We start from the raw sequence: 21413 nt of genomic DNA on the forward strand, positions 1-21413 counted from the left end.
TGTAAGAGAATTTTGACCTAAGTCTGGTTTCTGTTTCTTATGTACAATTTCTCATGTACGATTTCTTATATTCATGAAAAGTTAATATTTATTAACTTTGTACCCAAGAAATTTTATTAGGGGCACTGAAAGTCTACTTATCCAATATTCAGAGGCTATATCTGGAATTAAAGATTCAAGTCCATCTGTAAATGAGGGAAAGTTTCTACTGGAATGAAAATTCATCTTCTTTCTTTCCCCTTTTTACTGCTACTTTGGAGTATCTTTCTTGACCTATCACTGCTATCTCTTAACTTCCATCCTGTTGGTGTAATTTTTTGGGATATTCATGGTCTTTATTGATTCTCAATTCTGAGGAAACTCTTAATTTTGCTCTTCAAATCACTGACACTGTTTGCAACATGGTTCCATTCTTTTGTCTTTTTCTTAGCGATACTTATAATTTTTTTTTAACTTCTAAGAATTCTTTACTTGTCAATGGCTCTCTTTTTCAAAGGAGTGTTTTCTTGTTGCAAGTAAGAAGGCAACATTTTCTTGTGAATTTTACCCAGGTTTCAAAGTGCTGGTAACTTCAATTCTTGATGTCAATGTTCTACATTTTTACACCAGGAGATGAGTTCCTGTTCTGCATACAAGTCCACAAATTGCAGTTATAATAGATCAATGTTCTATGAACTGATACTTGAAGACTATTGTTTTAAATAGAATTAGTGTCACCTGCTTGAAGGGATAGGGATCAAAAATTCCTAAAAGATTCTTGTCTCCCAATGAAAAACTTACCTGTTTTTCTACTCGAATATTCTCCATATTTTTTGTTTCTTCTGTAATTGCCTTGCATGTAGTAATTGGATTATTGAAATAATAATCTCCACAGTGTATATTGAAACTTTTGAGTATGGATTTAAAGCACAAGATGCAGGTAGGAAACAGTCCAACCCTGCACCTATTTTGGCATTCTGCAAGAATTTGAATTAGATTCTGGAGATGGAGGGCGTACCTTTACAAGCAGCTGTTTGAATTCTGGCACTCCATTTTCCATTGATGGTACATCTCACTTCTTCTCTGACTCCAGATAAAATGAATCCTTGGCGGCAACTTAACTGACAAACAGTTCCAGGTCTGGCTGCCTGTCTGCCACAGTTTGAAGGGGATAGAATGACACCTTTTGGCTTCTGAAAGGTTGAGCAACGGCGTTCTGTTGTAGAGAAAGGAGAGTGTGGTACTCATCTTCCACAAACTGCAATCTCATAGATTATTATTACCCAAGAAAAATACAATTGTGCTGCTTTGGAATTGACTTAGATTACTAAATATCTGTAGGTAGTATTCAGCATCTAATGAAATTTAAATAATATATAATGATAGCTCTTTAGCTACTCGTGTTATTTTACCAGTTTTAAAAGCTGAAAAGACATCTGATACTTTAATCAATGATAGTTATGATTGTTCATTTGCTTGGAGCACCTTGGTTCAGTTTGCAGACTATCACTTTTTTTGAAGAACGAAATAGAAAGTCAAGTTCCATCTTTCATGAATTAAGCCTTTTTAAAGATAATTTTGGAACTTCTCTGGCCCAGCATTACTTAGGGGCACCAGGGCCACATGCGGCATTGTTTAGTGGGCCATAAGGTAGGAAATCAAACTCAGGGTCTCAAACATACTATGTATGTGCTCTACCACTTGAACTATCTCTCTGGCTGCATAGGCTTTATTTTATGAATATTCAATTATATTTTTAGTAAGCACATTATGAAAAGATTTTTCTGTTTTTATTTTTGGACCACATCTGTAGATACTCAGGACATACTCCTGTTCTTAGGGATGACTCCTGATAGATTATTTAGGGATTACCCTCCTGGGGGACTGTATGCGGTGGAGGGGATCAAATCTTGGCCTGCCGGTGGGAAAAGCAAGCAAGAACCCTATCTACTGTACTATCATTCTAGTCTCCCCAAAAGTTTTTATATATTCCCTGAAATTGGAATGTTATTAGGTCTTTGACCATCAGTATTGTTTTCAGCAGATGAGTTAGGCAGAAAGCAGGTAGAATAAAAAATTGAGACTTAGACTTAATGAGGGGTACACATATGTGTGTCTATGTGTGTGAATGTACACATAGACCAAAAAGCACAATTCTATTGTAGGAATGACTTTCCTGGCAACATGATGAATATACTTTGTCTATATTTCTTATGTAATAATTACTAATGCTTATTCAGTATCATTGTGTGCCAGGAAATTATTCTAAGTGCTTAGCATGTACTGACATATTAATTCAGTATAGTAAGCAGAATTGTTATTACAATTTTTACACAAGTGTTGAGGCACTGCTGTAACTTTCCCATCATTAACTTTCTTGAGGCTGCCAAGAGTTAAAAGGCAGAAAGTGTGGACTCTTTAACACACCACTTTCATGCCTACTCCTTAAAATGGTCTTTAAAACATCTGTGCCAGCTAAACAGATTTTGTTTTCTTAAGAAATCAGTTGAAATCTTTATTTTTGTACAGTATGTGCCATGCAACTGTCCAGCAAAATTTGTGGTTCAAAGATAATAATTATGTGGGTTCAAAATCCTTTAGGGAAGGATCTTAATTAAGATAATTTATAATGATCATTAGATATAATAATAGATGTCTTTTTTTTTGTTTGGTTTTTTGGGGTCACACCTGGCAGTGCTCAGGGGTTACTCCTGGCTCTATGCTCAGAAATCTCTCCTGGCAGAATTGGGGAATTATATAGGATGCCGGGATTCAAACCATTGTCCTTCTGCATGCAAGGCAAATACCTTACCTCCATGCTATCTCTCCTACCCCAAAAGATGTCATTTTCATTGATTTTATTCCATGTCATAGTTTAATTTTTTTATTGTTTATGGTATTTTGTGTAAAAATGTTTTTAATCTTTATATAGTCTGATATTTTTCTTCTTTAAGTATTTCTTTTGCATATATTAATTCTATTCATCTCTAATTAGTTATTTTCCTTCCCCCTTTATCTATTATTTTTATTTCTATTTTATATATTTTATTTTGGGGTCACACCATCTGTGTTCAGGGTTTACACTTGGCTCTGCACTCAGAATTTACAACTGGCAGGCTGAAAAATTATATGGATTGCCAAGGATTGAACCCAGGTCTTTTGCAAAGAAAGTGCCCATCCTCTGTACTATTTCTTCAGCCCTGCTTCTCTTTTTCTTCCTCTTCTCTCTGCTCTGTTGTCTCCTCTATGTCCCTCAAGGCTCTTTTCTCTCTCACATATCTACGATCAAACCTAGGGTCTCCTACAAACAACTATCATTAAATTATATTTCTGACTTCCATTCATAGTTTGCAGTAGTTTTAATTTTACTTTAGAAAATCTATGAAGAATTTATATTGATCTGAAGTAAATTAAACTCATGGAATTTTTATTATATCTTGTTTTCTTTTTCTTGAGGAGATAAGCAATTTTATTATATAAGTTGAATGTCTTTTATTAACTCACCTGCTATGCTTCCTTTATAATACAGTAAAAGTTTCACAATACCTTCAGATTTCTTAATTTTGTTAAAATTCCTTTTATTGTAGCTTTATCATATATTTAAAATAAAACAGTAGGTCTATTTTTTCTTTACTATTATTATTCACTCTCAAGCTTATTTTAATGATTTGAATCGCACTTACAGGTAAACACTGAAGTTATTTTCTAATTCCATAAAGAAGTGGAGAAAATATTCCTTTAAGGCAACTGAAATTGTATTTTTACCTATGTGTATATTTGAAGAGAACTTACATTTTAATAATTATTTATAAAAATTGTTCTATTTTAATAATATTCTGTAGCTTATGTAACAAAGGGATTGCACATTTCTATTTAAAATCATTCTTAAATATTTGCCATTGACATTTTTAATGTTATCTTTTACTATTTGTTTATTATATAGAAAAGCTATTTAGTTAGTATGGTAGTTTTATTCTCTAATATTCATCATTATATATATTGGTTTTGGGGCCATACCCAGTGGCACTTAGGAGTTACTCCTGGCTCTGTGGTCAGAAATCTCTCCTGGCTCAGGGGACCATATGGGATGCTGAGGAATCAAACCTGTGTCTGTCCTGGGTCAGCTGCATGCAAGGTAAAGGCCCTACCACTGTGCTATGACTATGGCCCCTTCATTAATATTCTTATGACTTTAATGTTTATTATTAATCTTTATGCAGACTTATTCTATTTGTGGGACATGTAAATAAAGATTTTAAAATCCATAAAGCTTGAAGGCTACAGTTTATAAACAATACTTAATAATATGAATATTCTGAGCATCTTCTTTTTTGTCAGACTTAATAAGGCTATTGTTTTCATAAGGCTTGGGGCTGGAGCAATAACACAGCAGTAAGGCATTTGCCTTGCATGCAGCCAACCCAGGGTTCAATCCCTGGTGTCTCATATGGTCCCCTGAGCCAAGATCAATTTCTGAGCACATAGCCAGGAATAACCCCTGAGAAGAAGAAGAAGAAGAAGAAGAAGAAGAAGAAGAAGAAGAAGAAGAAGAAGAAGAAGAAGAAGAAGGAGGAGGAGGAGGAGGAGGAGGAGGAGGAGGAGGAGGAGGAGGAGGAGGAGGATGAGGAGAAGGAAGAGGACAAGGAGAAGGACAAGGAGAAGGAGAAGAAGAAGAAGAAGAAGAAGAAGAAGAAGAAGAAGAAGAAGAAGAAGAAGAAGAAGGAGGAGGAGGAGGAGGAGGAGGAGGAGGAGGAGGAGAAGGAAGAGGACAAGGAGAAGGACAAGGAGAAGGAGAAGAAGAAGAAGAAGAAGAAGAAGAAGAAGAAGAAGAAGAAGAAGAAGAAGAAGAAGAAGAAGAAGAAGAAGAAGAAGAAGAAGAAGAAGAAGAAGAAAGAAGAAGAAGCAATAGGCTTAATAATGGGCTTTTTAATGTCAGTTATCAATATGAGTTTTCTAGAATTTTATTAAAATATATTTTAAATGTTAATAAATACATTTTTGACTTCTACTAAACAGTTATCTCAAATTTCCTTGCAAAATCTACAGACTAGGCTAAACATTTTACAGAAAGTGGTAAAACATTTACATTTTAATTTACCTTTATCATTTTTAAATTTATTTTAGTTGAGGTAACATGATTATAATGATGTTAATGTTTATGCCTTTATATATAGTTACTGCCTTTTACCTCTAACCTATTCACAATTAAAAAAGTAAAGTTACCAATGAAGAATATTGGGTTCTGCATATTATCATCCATATTTGGAAAATTAAAAGCTTTCCCAGATAAAAGGCAATAGTAAACTACCACCAAACCTACACTATAAGAAATGTCAGAAGGAATTCTGACATTTGAAAGGCAAATAAAACCACAAAATTCTGAGCAAAATGCTAAACAGAAATACATATCAGACGCATAGGAAATCAAAGAGATAATTCAGAGCCTTAGAACACCTACCTTGCAAGTGTAAGGTCACAAGTTCAATCATCAGTGCTATCACATATATATTGAACTTGGTCCTGATAGCTCTACTGTTCATGCCCAACATTTCCTGGTGTAATCAATCCACAGTAAGCTATTTCTGGCCACAATACAATATGTATATATATATATTGCATTGTATATACTACTTATATATATATGTATATATATACATATATATATATATATATATATAAGTAGTACAACCAAAAGTGGTGCAGCCCTTAACAAACATTACACCAACAAAAATAAATTGGAGGAGCACTGGGGTAAGCTGTTTATAAATACTGTGGTAAGCCCCAGTGATCACCACCAGAATGTCCTTAAGCCTCACAATTAAAAAGGCTCTGACCCCAAGCAAGAACCACAACTGAATATATAAGCACTGCAACCTGAGGTGTGACCCCAGTGAGCACCAAAACTACTAATCTGTAAGTACCACATCAGGCATGTACATACATGTATGGAAAATTCCAAGCTCAAGAATGTTTTCTGGGTAAAGCAACTTTAGGTTTGTTTAGACAACAGGGACTGCAAACATACATCAGAGCAGAAAACATCCTGCTAGATAGAATAGATTACCAAGACTTCAATGCTTATATTAAAAAGTACTTGCCGAAAGCATATTTCTCTATGGCAACAGGTATATAAATATTCCAGGCTTTGTTCTTAACTTTGTTGTAAATTATTTTTGTGAAGAGAGCCAGGGGAAAGGTGATATCAAACTAAATAAGCTCAAACTGTTCCTTACTGAGTGCTGTCAAGGCTTGCTTGCTACCTGGGATAGTCACTATCTATTTTATTCTATGTGACTAACTCTATAGGACAGATCCAAAGGTGACAATCTGGCTAGTTTCATGGTGTGATCCTTTACAGATGATGGATGATGACCCTGACATGCCCAGGGAACACCTGATCATTTGGGAATCAGGATAAAGGGTTTCCCTGAAACAAAAGGGGAAGGAATTGGGCAACTTTCGGAGTTGGATCCCAATGTGCTACCATTAGAGCAAAGAACTAGCTTTGAAGCAGAGGGAGAAACTATTTTAGACCAAAATCGCAAAGAATATGTTATTGACACTATGATAAAGAACCTTCTCCCAGAGTATCTAGTTGTACTTATTTGAGGAAGTTCTAGGTTTAAGCCAGAAGGAATTGGCTCATCTCGAATTGACTGGTTCAGATTATATAGGAAAAATGATAGTTATTATCATCACCCAGAGTCTTACAATCAAAAGTTCTGGAGAATATCACTGATGCTTCACATACCTTATAATATACTTGGGACCAGAAATAATAAAAGAGAAAGAGGATTTGGGTCTACATATCCTTTAAAGTCAATTTATTGGATGTCATCTATTCCTAAACCATCCTGCCACTCTGAATCGAACAAAAACAGTTTGATGGGATGTTAAACACTGAAGCATCTTAACATGTAACTATCCTTATAGTCACTTGACAGCATGATTTGTTCCTCCTATGAGAAAATTATCCATCTCCTCTTTAATAGGAGGAGGCTAGCAAAGAAGCTAGGATTAGTGGAAACTCCAAGAGGGTTAAAACAAGGATGGGAAGTCCATAAACATTCACATGTTCTGAATATTCCTAATAGCTTATGGGGAGCAAGAACTACTAGCAATGGAATTACACAGGGGCATCCTTTTTGGGATTTGCTGCTCCTACAGAGCCCATCTTACTCCAGTAGAATCAAGACATGCTTTTGTGGGTGGATCAATAAGTAGCCTATAAAAGGGAAAAATTTAAAGAATCTGAAAAAAAAATCTGTAACCAAACAACTTTAGGCAGGGTACTTAACTGCAGCCATTGAAACATTCCTTTCAGTATTTATTATAAAGAAGCAATCATGAAGGTAGCATACAGTCATTACCATAGAACCTTAAATGCTATCTCCAAAGAACTCAGCACTCTGCAACCTGGCCACCCTAACTCCTGGGTTTTAAATTAAAACTCCAGTTTTAACTTCCAGGGAAATACAAATATGAAAACTTAAGGGCTGATATTTTTAACATATTTTGACAGTCTAAGGATAGAAAATGGTTCACCATGACTGCTTCTGTTACTAATAATGTACATCCCACAGTTATCGGTGGAGAATTTTGCCCCAAGGAATGCTGAACAGCCCCCCCTTTGTGCCAGTATCATGTCCATGACTCTTGATGAAGCCTATTCCAATGTATTCAATTATCATTACATAGATGATATTCAAAAGGCCTACTGAGAAGTATTGTCTGTTACTATCCATACTCTTGAAAAATATAGTCTCATAGTTGTACCTGAAAAAGCTTAAAACCTGCCCCTTGGCAATATCTTGAGTACAGAATATTAAAATAAAAGCAAAAAATGTTAATGTCTGTTATGAGATAGATAAAGGAAAAACCCTATAATAATGTCCCCAAATTTATGGAGGTTATAAATTGGCTCCACTTCTCAACTGGTATTTGGAATGAAGAAATAAAATCTTTATTAGGATTGTTAAAATGAAGGGCTGAATTGATTAACCCATGTTCACTGAAGTAGCCTATTCCAGAGTTAAAATTGATTGGGGCCAAACTTTAGGGAAGATTCTTACACAGAGAAGATGCCCCAAGGTCAGATAATATGTTCATACTCCCTATCAGAGATTGCTCAACACTCTTATCAGGCAACTGAGGAGTTCCACCAAGTATTTGACATGCATCTATCTTTCAGCAAGCTTAAAGTTTATTTTATCTCCATAACTTTACATATAATTCAATTATAGGCACGATCTCATGAGATGAAGATCCCCAAGTTATTTAACTGGAGGCATGGGATATATTAGAAAAGACCATTCCTCTCATTCTTACTCTCCGAATTGCTATTGATAGTTTCCTTGGGAAGATAAAATCTGATATACCTTCAACCCAATTTTGCTTAATTCTAGAAGAATCCATTTCTGAACTATCCATAGCCAGGTTCACACAGTGCTTATTAATGCCTTGGGGATAAATATATAATACTGCCTTCCTTTGGAAGGACAAAACTTTATGAGAAACTGTTAAATTTACACCCTTGCGCTCCTCTCAACATCTAGATCTAATAGCTCTTCTTATACTGCCTCAAACTTTTTTCTCATGAACCTTCAAACATTAGTTCTGACTGTGAACCTGTTAACTCAATGTTCTGAAGTTGTATTAAATGTTCCAACAATAGGCCCTCAATTTGCTATCTTACTAATGTGGCTACATCATGTCTTGCAGGCACATACACAGATGATTTTTTATCACCCATATTAGATCACAGTCTAACTTTCCCAGATAAAGAACTGAGTGCAGTACAAAAGCAGAGCAAGACTATTTTAAGCTCAATAATCACACAACCCATGGCATCAAAATTTGGAAGCTGACTCCAAAGCATTTAGTATTATCCAATCAAATGCAAAAAATAACATCCTGGCTTTACCAGATTGCCAAATTAATTTGCCAATCTCATACTCTCAGGGAACTAACCCAAGAGGCCTAGAGACAAATATCACTATCAAATGGATGTTACATATTATAAAGGTTTTAAATATATATTAATGCATTTAAATATATATCTACATATGTTTCCATATCTATTATGTGTATACATATATATTTATTTATCTATTGGTACCTATTCTGGTGTTACCTCTGGCTATGATAGCATAATATCTGTCCACATTTGCAGTGTGGAGATACCTTTGAGGATAAAAAATCTACAATAACCCAGCTTACACTTCAAAAAATATGGTTACAGTTTTGTGCAACTAGGACATTGATATATTCTATGGAATGCCCTATGACCAAGAGGTCAAACCACAGTAGATAGAGCCTATCAAATGATTAAAAACAAAAGACAACCTTCTTAGATTTCTGCTTGATACCCCCAACCTTCCAGGTGAGATTAATCTCCCTGTTGTTATCTTTGGGCCCTTTTTGGTCCAGATGCAGGTTCCTCTCCCTTCTGGTTAGATCCTGGTAGCCTGTATGCCTGATCTCTCCCATAATTAAGTGAGAATCAGAACTTATGTTTAGGATTGATGAGATAGTACAGAGGGTTGAATGCTTGCCTTGCCACATGGCTGACCAGCTTCATCCCCAACAACCCATATGGTTCCTAAACAGCACCATGAGTAATTCTTGAGTGCAGAGCCAGGAATAACCCTCAATCACTGCCAAATGTGGGCCCAAATTACCAAAAAAAAAAAAAAAGACAAGAAAAAATACCCTTCAATTTAAATTTTTTCTCATGATTTCTTATCAATCATTAATTATTAATGATTACTAATCATAAAAATGATTACTAATCATTACATTTTCTATAAACCTTTTATTAAGCCAGGCTAGTAATTCCATTATTATGTTTATTAATATCAGTACACTTATTCTAATAAATTTAGGTTCATAATATACTTTATAATGGTGAAAATAAATTCTCCTTGATATAACTCTAATTTACTTCTATTTTTTTGCACTGGTATATTGATCAACATACTTTTAATTATTCAATTTGACAACAAATGCTGTTTTCAGTATTCGAGACTACAGTTAATTGTTTCTCAACACAACTGTCCATAAAGATTCAATTTCCCTTTCATAGTTATACTCAATTTAAGAAATTACTTTTCTTTCTTTCTTTCTTTCTTTCTTTCTTTCTTTCTTTCTTTCTTTCTTTCTTTCTTTCTTTCTTTCTTTCTTTCTTTCTTTCTTTCTTTCTTTCTTTCTTTCTTTCTTTTTTTTTTTTGTAGTGCTGGGGACAGAAAAAGATTCATGTCAGAGAAAGATAAAATAATTTAAAAGAGAATTTTGTACAGGATAACCCTCAAAACCTCTTTCAGATATTGCCTTTTTTTTTTAGTTAAAATTGGGTCCTTTACCAAAAAAAAGTTGATGAATCATATAACCAGAGAAAGTGATCATTTTTAAAAGTAAACACTTCCATTTAGATACAAGTACTAGCCCTGGGGACACAAAGTCCTAGCTAGAGAGATTTATTGAGATTCATTATTCCATTGTCAAAGCATCTTTTTTTTTTATGGCAATAGATCCATTAAATTCACTTTATTTAATTCTGTGGAATATTTGAAGCCAACTCTCTTTGCTCTGGTTTTGTTCCAAATAAGTGATTTGGATTTCTTACAGTTTGTGTCTACAATGAAACACAGTTTGAGTGGTCCTTGTTTATTAGTACCCATAGCATTTCTTTTTCAATGAACTGTATCATTTTTTAATCTTTGGGAGCTATGGGTTTTGGGGTCATACTCAAAAGTACTCAGGACTTACTCCTGGCTCAGTGCTCAGAGATCACTTCTGGTGGTGTTCAAGAGAATATCTGATGCCAGGAATCAAACTAGGTAAATACCTTGATTCCTATACTGTTTCTCTAGCCCTGAACTGAATCTTATATCTCCTGTCCAGAATTAACCTCTTAGAATGAGGTTAAAAAAAATCTTAGTTTTCTAAGCTTGTGTAATGAGAGTCAGCTTTATGACTGTTAGTGAATCTTCCTAGTAAGTCCAACATACTTCTTGATGCTGAATAAACTTTTCTTCTTTTTAATTAATTTTTTATTTTTAATCATGAGAACAAAGATGCAAAGAAAGAGGACAAGGTAAAGTTACAGTGGAAGGACAATCACCCATAAAATAATTCTCAGAAGTTCCCTTGCTGATATCGTAACTTTGAACTTTCAGCCAAAGAACATTAAGATAAATAAAACAGAACCCATGTACAACTACTTTGTCTCTCAAGTCCCCAGATTGTAATACATTATAATATTTCTTAGCAGCACACAAAGCAATCTAAAGCCATAAAACTTATGTAACTCCTTAAACATTAGAGGCATAGTATTTTTTTACATTTCCATGCACATGCATATTAGTTTAAGTTCATCTCAAAAGTTTAAGTGGTTTTTTTTTTAAGGATTAGAGTCAAAGGAGCATTGTAAAAACGGTGTTAGAGTGGCAATTATTGTTTGCATAGGCCCACCAAAATATGAGGGACATGGAAAGGAATAACCTTGCCCTAAATACAAAGAGACCCTACCCCTGAGGTTTCCTGGCATAAGACCAACTCTAGGATCCAGGCAAGCTAGTTTGTCCAATCCAAGACATTGTCTGTAGTGCCAACACACTTTTAATTATCACACAGTCTCTGTTTTTGGTATCATGTTTCTGTATTAAAGATCCTGGAATAAGCCTTTCTTTATTAGTCATAGATCCAATAATGTATTAAGCTAAAATAAGCGTATAAGTTAGTTAGGAAGGAAGTGACATATTTATAATGTCCAATTTTCTTCTCTTTGGTATTGGCCTATCACAATTTATTCTATGTCAAGAATTATTCCACTTCTGAAAAGTTAATAATAAAAAGAAAACAAATAATGAAAAATCATATTTACATATATACCTGTATCCCACAATATATATACTGAGACGTATACTTACGTTCATTATAAATCAATTTTTAATTGTAGGTTTTTACAAACAAAAACAACAAAGAGCATGAAATATTAATCACAAAAGGTGCCATGCTTTCCAGGAACTTACCCACACACCGGGGTTCAAGACCATCCCATTGGCTGTTTTCTTGACAGGTAAGTTTAGCATTGCCTTCTAATCTGTAACCTTCATCACAGGTAACCAAACATATTGTCTTGTAGGACATTACCCTTGTGGAACAGCTCAAGTGGCCATATTTGGGTTGCTGGAGATGAGGGCAAGTTCTTACTAGAAAAAATAAAAACAAAGAACCTTTTATTAAAGAAAAAATTACTCTTCAAAAATTTAGTAATTGTTATTCAGTACAAAACATAGTTATTATTTTCTTGAAATGGCAAATAGTAATTATGCTATAATTCTTTGGGTTAAAACAGAACAATTAAAAAGCAAGTTTAATTTGACTAAATGCATTCCCCTGGCTTTATCAGTGCATTTAAACCAGCACATTGGTAGAAATTTAATTTGTCTAAGGAGTCTGTCTTAAATAAATGGTGGCAGATACACTTTGGGGTGGCTGAAAAGGAAAGATCTCTACAGCCTTAAATTAGGCTATTTTTTGTTATTTTTCAGATTATATTGTAAGGACAGAGACTTCAGGCTATGGTCAACTTGTTTCTCAGATATCTTTGATAATACTAGTAATGCAAAGGTATATTGCAGCCTCTGCAAAATTGTACAACCTTTACATCCTTAAATTTCTGCACTGTCCTCTAATTACAAGTCTGGATTTTTGTCACTTCCTTTCCCCCCACTTATTGAGAATCTTAATTCCTGGTGTTAGTATTGACTATACATTAGTATTTTAAACTTGTTAGATTTTTGTTCTGATGATAGAGATTGTTAATAATTAACTTAATAACCATATCTGCAGTTTTATTTAGTATCTAATTAGCTTAGCTAGTTGGTAATAACTTCCTACGTATATCACAATAGAGCTAGGAGCAATGAGCTAAGCTGGGACATTGGGTAAAGTTTTGTAATGGGAGATGTCCCAATTGAAAGAGCATTTTTTTTTTGCTTTTTCCTCCTCTCTCTTTATCCTAAATTATGGACATGAGGAATAGTATCCTTGTATATTAAGGTATAAGCATAGGGAAATATATGGTAAATAGCAGCCACTAAGGGAAACATAGTAATAGTAGTAATAGTAGTAGCAGCAGCAGTGGAAGTAGTAATTAATAATAATAATAGTAATAATAATGAGAGCCAATATTTCTGGTGACAACTGAGCTACCAATCACAGTATAGCTCTGGATAAGAAACATCTTTATTTTAGATGAAAAAAAATCCTTAGCAATTTATGGCATTAATATTGAGTCTTTAATACTAACAACTACAAACAAGTTCTAATTCCATTTGCCCAGCATCCATTTACTTTTCCTTTGTTAACTCCCCAGGGAATGATGTTTCCCCTCTTTCAGCTCATGGGATTTGTGTGGGTGTTAATTTTTCTCAGAGGTAAAACATTTAACTGGGGATCAAATTCTTCTGGTTTGAAAAGTGAATGTATATAATGGAGACACTGCTTTTATCTTGAAAGCCGTAAGAAATAAGCCAGAAAAGATATATAAATACTGGACTATGGAGAAGTTACAGCACTTTCATCCATGTGACATGTGGTAGCCAAGAATCTTGCATTTTCCCAGTGCTGTCATTACTTCTATCTCTCCAGATCAATATCTCATCAAAGAAACTACAAAAGGGTCATGGGCTGTTGTCACTACAGATTTCCAAACAACATCTGTACTCTGAGTTCTGGCAAAAATCCTTCATTACCAAACCCACCCAAATTCAATCATGTGTCTTATAGTCTAATTCAATTAATTCCATCATACCACATATTTTTGTTGATGACAAACAGAATAACCAAAATGCCACAGTTATCCTCATCTATCAGGGTTATCCCCATACAGTTCTGTTCTGAATTTGTAATATCTAATTAGTCTTCAGTAATTTATCTTATAGCCTAAGTTACCCTACAAATACTCTCTTCACTTTCTTTTTTTAGTTAAAAAATTCAGTAATTGCTCTTCCTTTATTTTCTTAACCTAATCAAATTCTGACTTACAGATAGGACCTACAGGAAAAATATCTTTTTGTTCATTATTGCCTTCATAGATCTTTTTTCTTTTCTTTTTTCTTAGATCTTCCTTTCTCTCCTCCCTGCAAATCACCAATTATTTTGAATATCCGATATTCTTTTATATGATTATCTCTGATTATCTGATTATCTCTAGAATCCTTTTTATTTTTCAAGATTTTAATCTTAGTTTTTTTTCTTTTTATCAAAAACATGCACAACAATAATTTTGTTATCTATGTTATTACTCAAAATCCCTTCCTATCCCTCCTTGGTTTCCTTTTATTTGTCACCATAATCTTCACTTTCTCTTCTTAAATAATTATGCCTTTCTGTCTCCCCTCCTTTGCTTCATCCCTTATACCACAACATCAACAATCCAAGCACCTTACTTTCTAACAACTTCCTCTCTTTCTGAATCTCTCAAGACCTGCTTCGACTGCAACCATTTCTATATTGTAAGAGCTCTTTTTATAACTTAAGTATATCATATTACTGTTGGATCCTTTAAGAGAAAACTGCTTGTGAAGAGTTTATCTACTCTTAAGGGCTCCTGCCTTTTTTAAAGAACCTTGGAACAACAATCCACTTTGTTTAACCTCATATTTTTATGCTTTTCTACAAATTAAGAAAAGAAAAAAAAAGTGGGGGACCAGGGACCAAGTGGTCTCAGGTGCACTGGGTAGAAAAAAATGGTCAGAACTAAATACCCAAGCCAAAGTCAATGACAATAGAATAAAGAGACCCAAACTAGAACAAGCTAAACACAAAATGGACTCGTTACACTGGTATACTAGGAGACTAAGGGTGGGGGTATGGGATGCATGCTGGGACCTCTGGTGGAGGGAGGTCAACACTGGTGGTGGGAATGGCCCTAATTCACCATCATTATATGCTTGAAATACAACTATGAAAGACTTGTAATTAACAATGATCTCAAAAAAAACTAAAAAGTGAAAAGACAATCTACAAAATTAAGTAAAATATATCTACTCTATTTTCTTCTTGTTGAAGTGAAGATTTGTTTCAATTAAGCTTTATACTAAGGAGAAGGGTAAAAAAGTAAAGAAGAAAGGAAAGGGGGAAAATAAAGAGAAATGAGAGAAAGAGGATGGAAGTAAAAGGTGGATGGCAGAGAGGGATAACAGGAAAGGAAAAAGAGTCCGGGGGAAAGGGAGATGTTAAAGTTTTGGGTAAGGATAAAGTAACAAGAAGGAAAAGGGGAAGAGAAGAGAAATGTGGGTAGGTGCATAGATTCAAGGAAATCGTCCCTTTTTTCTTAGATGATATGTACATTTCTGTCATAAAGAAATATGAAGAACAAATAAAGTAAAATCCTATTGGATGTCAAGTATATTCATACTTATTTTAGAGTACATATATTACATATTTTACATATGTAATTTGCACAATCAGGCATTGTACAGGAAATTCTACCAAAGACAAAGTTCAGATTGCTCTCTGAGAACATGTCTGTCTCACTAATTTCCAGAAGGCAACATAGAAATCAAATCAATCTCAGAAGATTTTTAAACAAGACCTTTGGAGTCAAGAATTTCATCAGAACTCAATTAAAATGTGTCTAAAATTTCAGTGACAAGACTTTGTAAAACATGGTGCCTAGATTAAAAAAATAAATCATAGGCAATTTGAAAAAAAGATGTTTTTTCTTTATTCTTTTTTATATTTGATTATTTTAATATATCAAACATATTTATAGTACAAGCTTAACTTTAGAATAATAGGATTGACTATGACTTAGAAAAATGTAAAGAATTAGACTAAAGGTTCACTTTGAAGTTTGTCTCTCAATCCCTGCCATAATATAGATTGACAACTGCTAGTAACAAATGAGGAGAAATATTTACTCTTCTATTTTACTGAATATGTCCATCAACTGCACAGAAATATTTTTGCCTTCCACATTTTGACTTTTCTTTAGTATATTCTTCATGTCTACCTCAATACCAAATACCAAGAGGATTTCCAAGGGGAACTAATATAAATTGCATAAAATCTGGAAAACTATATGAAACAACTTTTCAATTTCAACAAACTACTAAAATCACTTCAGCTTTCCAATTTGAGACAAAAAAGGATTTGCAATGTCCCTCAAGAGTACTGACAATAAATTAGAATTGGTGTCTCAAACAGATGCAAATTATAGTGCTTCTCAAATGCTAGTTTTAATAATTGCTCACTGCTCTTCAGGGAAAACAAAGAATGCATAATAATTTTTAGTGAGTCTTTAAATATTTTATATTTCCTTTCAATCAGTAACAATCATCACTGTCTTCTTAATAGGAACATATGTTTTATTAGTTTCAGCCTAAAAATGTTTTTATTTCAACAAACTGAAAAAAAAAAAATCCTACAACAAATGTCCCTTGACTTAAATTCATTACCAAACCTTAGTCTTTTTTTTTTTTTAGAAAACTGCAATTTTTAGTGTTTTAAGGACCAATCTACTACTAGAAAATGTGAGCCTCTGTTTTGGTTTTCAATTAAAAAGCAAATTAAAATTTCCCCTTAGACACACACTTCCTGTCACTCTCCAATGTGTGATAATAATATCTGTTGTTGAAAAGAAAAAAATCCGATAAAAAATGTAGGGTTCATATTGTTTGAAACTCTTTCCCAAGAAATATACTATCACAAAATATAAACCTGGTGTCTAGTTAGCTATAATCAAAATTCACAAAGGAAACAAAGAAATTTAGAAAGAAGCATAACTAAAATTTTAAGTGAGTTTAACTAAGATAAATGAGCTAAGTTTAAAAATTTAAACGCTTTAAAGAAAGTACACAGAAAGAACAATTTCAAATCTAATTATTACTCGACATTATAAAACAATAGTGATATCTAAAATAGAAGTGAATCCCACCATAACTGCTATATTTTACTGAATCCAAGATGTTCCAGTTAGAAGGTGCATCATTATAAAGAAACAATAACAGCAATAAACTGATTTAATGCCACTGATTTTTAATGACATCTCAACTTTAGACATGCTAAAATGGAGGGATCTTTTCCTAATTTAGAAACATATTTTATAGAACATGAAATCAAATATCTCAAATAGAGTTATTTATTCATAATGTTTATGAATAAATATTCAATTAGCTTTATATGGTGACAATTATCTTTGGTGGTTAGTTTAGCTTTAAACAGATAATAGCTTTTGATGTATCCTAAGAAAATATAAAGCTCTGAACCATCTTTCCTAATTTGATTAAGATTATTAATCAAATAATAACTTTATTTCTATAATAATATACCAATTAAAATAATATCAGAGAAGAAGCAGGGTTTTTTAAATTGTGAATAGACAATGTGATGTGATGAGATACAAATAGACTATCAATGCATCTATTCATTAATGTATTTATCAAAACATCTATTTGTTAAAGTCAAGTTTTCAGTCATTCACTAGAGGCATATAACCATAAATAAAGAGAAAAAAGACACATTGTGTGCTTATAATGAACTCATTATCAATGTATCTATTCATACTTATCAATATGTGTATTTGTTGAGTTCAAGTTTTCAGTCATTCACCAAAAGCATATAACTAAGAAAAAAAAAGGGATGTATTCTGTGATCATACGAGTTCCATAGAGGTGACAGATACCAGTAAGTTAGTTAATAAAATTTAAGTATAGGATTAATGCATAATTAAATTGGTTAAATTAAGAAATATATGGTCAGAATAAGGGGATTCTGACCATATATTTCTTAATTTAACCAATTTAATTATGCATTAATCCTATCATCTAAGACTGATTAGGTTTAGTGATAAAAAGAACTTGTGCTAGATTTTGATAAAGTGAAGAACTGGTCATTTTACTACACACTGTGCTGAAAAGCAGATGTAGAAGTGACCAGTAGTTGTAGTTGCTCCCCTTTACTCCAAATCCCAACTGTTGATTTTATTGACCTAAAGTGGCCCCAAGCTGAGTGCCATGTTTTTGGTTATAGGAACACAGCATTTGGCTACATAGAATTAAAGCTTTTTAAAAATATATATATCCCCATGCCTTTCTCCTTTAGGTGTCACTCCAGTATCTGGACAAGTGTGATTTCTCAGATCAAGTTGGTAATGACTCCTCTGATGCCTCCAATCTATCTTTTGGGCCTTTCCTTCCAAAGTGTTAGGAGGTGTGAGTTCACAAAAACGTCCCTTATCCAAGCATTGTAACTATGTTTTCCTGATTGACCTTGACTTAGGTAGGGCTAAAGGTTTAAAGGAAAAAAATCTTTTCTTAAATATTAAAACATTTTTTCTTAAAAAAAAATTTTTTTTAAAGAAAAATCTGTGGATGCGATATAGAGAGGTCAGTGGTCATCCTATCCAGTATGTGTTTGGTAACAGCATATATATATATGTGTGTGTGTGTGTGTGTGTGTGTGTGTGTGTGTGTGCGTGCGTGTGTGTGTGTATATATATATATACATATATATGTATATGTATATATAAGAACTAAACTAAAAGGCAGAATGATAGACTTATCAGGACTCTGCAAATAACTTGCAGAGGAGGGCTTCCTCTGCCATTTCCTTGTGGTTCCAGTGTAAGTTTAGAGACTCTGGCTGTGATTCACAAAGGAAAGACAGGAGGGGGCTGGAATCTACCTGCATGCCTCACTCTTTGAAAAAGTCAATAAGTAAAAATGTAAAAAAAATTTTTTTTCCAAACTCTGCCATGAAATAATCTGGTAGAAGGGGAAGAGAATTTACACAGAACTTTCTGCTGTTGCCTTTACAGAAATAAAACTGAGATTTTTTTATGATTAATTTATATTCAGTTATGGAGTATGACTTTTTACCACTTGAGTTTTTCTGTCTAAAAATGTCTTCCCACGTGAACAGTAGTTTAATCTGAGTTTACAAGTCTAGGGCTCAGAAGATCTCTCCCAGAATTCCGCAAACATACTTTTGTTGTCTAATATTTGGAAATGACCATTAAGAGACACAAGGGTAGTCTGATTTTCTTTCCTTTGTAAGTAATGCTATTTTTGTCTAACTATAAAACAGACATAATTTTATTTTTTCTATTTCATTAAGATTGGTTTCAGACATAAATCTGTTTTTAATATTTATTTTCTGGCACTCAGAAAGTGATTTTAAATTGAATATAAAATAATTTTGTTGTATATATAAATATATATATATTGTTTTTTTTGGGGGGGGTCACACCCGTTTGATGCTCAGGGGTTACTCCTGGCTAAGCGTTCAGAAATTGCTCCTGGCTTGGGGGGACCATATGGGATGCCGGTGGATCGAACCATGGTCCTTCCTTGGCTAGCGCTTGCAAGGCAGACACCTTAACTCTAGCGCCACCTCACTGGCCCCTGTTGTATATATTTTTAAGATTAAGCTTGGGGTTATTCTTTGATCTTCTAATTGGGCTTCTCCACTCTATGTTCTCTGAATTCTTATCATGACGACAGTCTATTTCCTGTGAAAGTTCTCATGTCACTTTATCATGAATAACTTTTCATCTTTGAAATTTTTCTCTACCTCAGAAGAATTTCCTGAGTTGATTTTTAAAAACATTTTAATTGGGCATTAAACTGTGTCTGTTCATTTTGTCAGCATTCTTTCATTCCCTTAAGAAATCTTTTTTTCTCTAATAGTTCTTCATTTCTGAGAATCTTGATTTCATTTAGGAAATAGAATTATCTTTCAATCTCAGGGATTTCATTTTCCTTCAATTTTTAAGATCTTGCTGGTTCTCTTCATTTTTCTTGTCTTTTCATAGATAAAAATAAGAATAAGGTTGGGGATTCAATTTAGGCAAATTCTCATCTTTGTTCAGAAATGATAGATATTCCATGGATTGCATTTGATTTATTGTTGTGAGTTATATCAATTTTCTGTCTAGGTACAGGAACCAACTGAAGTGCAGAAGACAAATCTCTTAATCCCAATGCAGTGTTCTGAATGATTTGTGGGAGTTCTAAGAGCTACCAATTTCTCAGGAAAGAATATTGTCAAAAGATGGTAAAATTATGAGGGAGGGTAAGCTTGCCAGATTTAGAAAAAAACTAAAAAGGATATTCAGTTACATTTGAATTTAAGAAAATCAGCAAGTAGTTTTGGGCATATGTAGGAACTAAATGTTGTATGACACAAATTATACTAAAGTAATTATGTTTGGACTGGAGAGATAGTATAAGGGTAAAGACACTCCCTTGCCTTGCAGGAAGCCAATCTGCATTATTTCTTTGGCATCACATACAATGGTGATTCCTGAACATAGAGCCAGGATAGTAAACTCTGAACACCATGGAGTTTGGCCCCCACCTCAGCCCCATCCCCAAGATATTTGTTATTTATTTAAAATTTCCACTCAACTAGGTGTTGTGTATTTCATCTCTTATGGGATATAAATACTATATTCAGAAGATTCATGGCAAGGCATTTTCATGTTTTGGTCTATTGGGGATATTTCTTGTTTAACCTTACTTGTGAAACCTTAGTCTGTGTAATAGTTTTCAGGAGAGTAAGTCTCAAAGTACAAAGAGTAAAGGTGAATTGGAAACCATTTTGTTTGTTGTTCTGATGTTGGAGGTATTCCCCCTATTTCTATCTTACATTAGTGAATGACACTTTCTAAACATGCCAACTATTGCAAGTGAAGACTCAAGATTTACAAGCTGACTAACTGTTCCTCTTGCAGGATACAGATCTGTTGCCTAAGTTCTGCAATTACAGTTGGCTTCAAAGTCCCGCTTTGACCATTCCAAAACTCTTCCAGGCATCCTGTCTTGAAATCTGCTGCTTGAAATCTGAGGTTTTAGGTAACTTTTTACTTCCCAGGCAGGCCCTTATTTTGCTGGTTCCTAAAAGGAACATACATCACATGCATTATAATGATGTGGTTGATTGTACTTAGCAGTTCTGACCTTAAACTTCCTATAATATTTTTTCTCCTTCTGTGGTTTGCGGTCTATGTAATCAAAAGAAACAAAGAACTTACTGGTCCATTAGAGTTTAAGTCAAGGAAATCAAGAAAGATAATGTGAACTGGCAGTTTGCATACCTCTGCAGGAGCTTTCTGAACTGGACCACAAACCGTTGGGTAGACACAGGAAGATGCTGCTTCCCACGAGGTCAAATCCAGGGTGACATCGGACCCCACAGGCTGCATTGAAGTGGTTATTGCAAGTGTTTTGGATAAAGTAACCATTTTCAGGAGGCTTCAGAGTAGGACAGTGGACAACTAACATTTATAGAAGGAAAATGAAAAGGCAAAGTTAGTCTTTGTCTATGAAGCGTCTTCTCTTTGCTGTTCTTGAAGTTTGAAAGGGCAGTTTATACAAACATCTAAATTACCCACAGCATTACTTCTTACTGCATTTGAATTT

The 21413-nt window shown here is 33.9% G+C and overlaps 1 protein-coding gene across 1 annotated transcript in view; it reads right to left on the reverse strand.

The window, feature by feature from the left end:
- SVEP1 (sushi, von Willebrand factor type A, EGF and pentraxin domain containing 1) overlaps nt 1-21413 on the reverse strand; it is a 249330-nt gene that overhangs the window by 144418 nt on the left and 83499 nt on the right. The window contains 3 exon segments of the mRNA XM_049784433.1: nt 998-1195; nt 12012-12191; nt 21089-21268. Coding sequence (XP_049640390.1) covers nt 998-1195; nt 12012-12191; nt 21089-21268 — 558 coding nt within the window.

This window comes from Suncus etruscus, chromosome 1, assembly GCF_024139225.1.
Source record: "Suncus etruscus isolate mSunEtr1 chromosome 1, mSunEtr1.pri.cur, whole genome shotgun sequence".
NCBI classification, from domain to species: Eukaryota; Metazoa; Chordata; class Mammalia; order Eulipotyphla; family Soricidae; genus Suncus; species Suncus etruscus.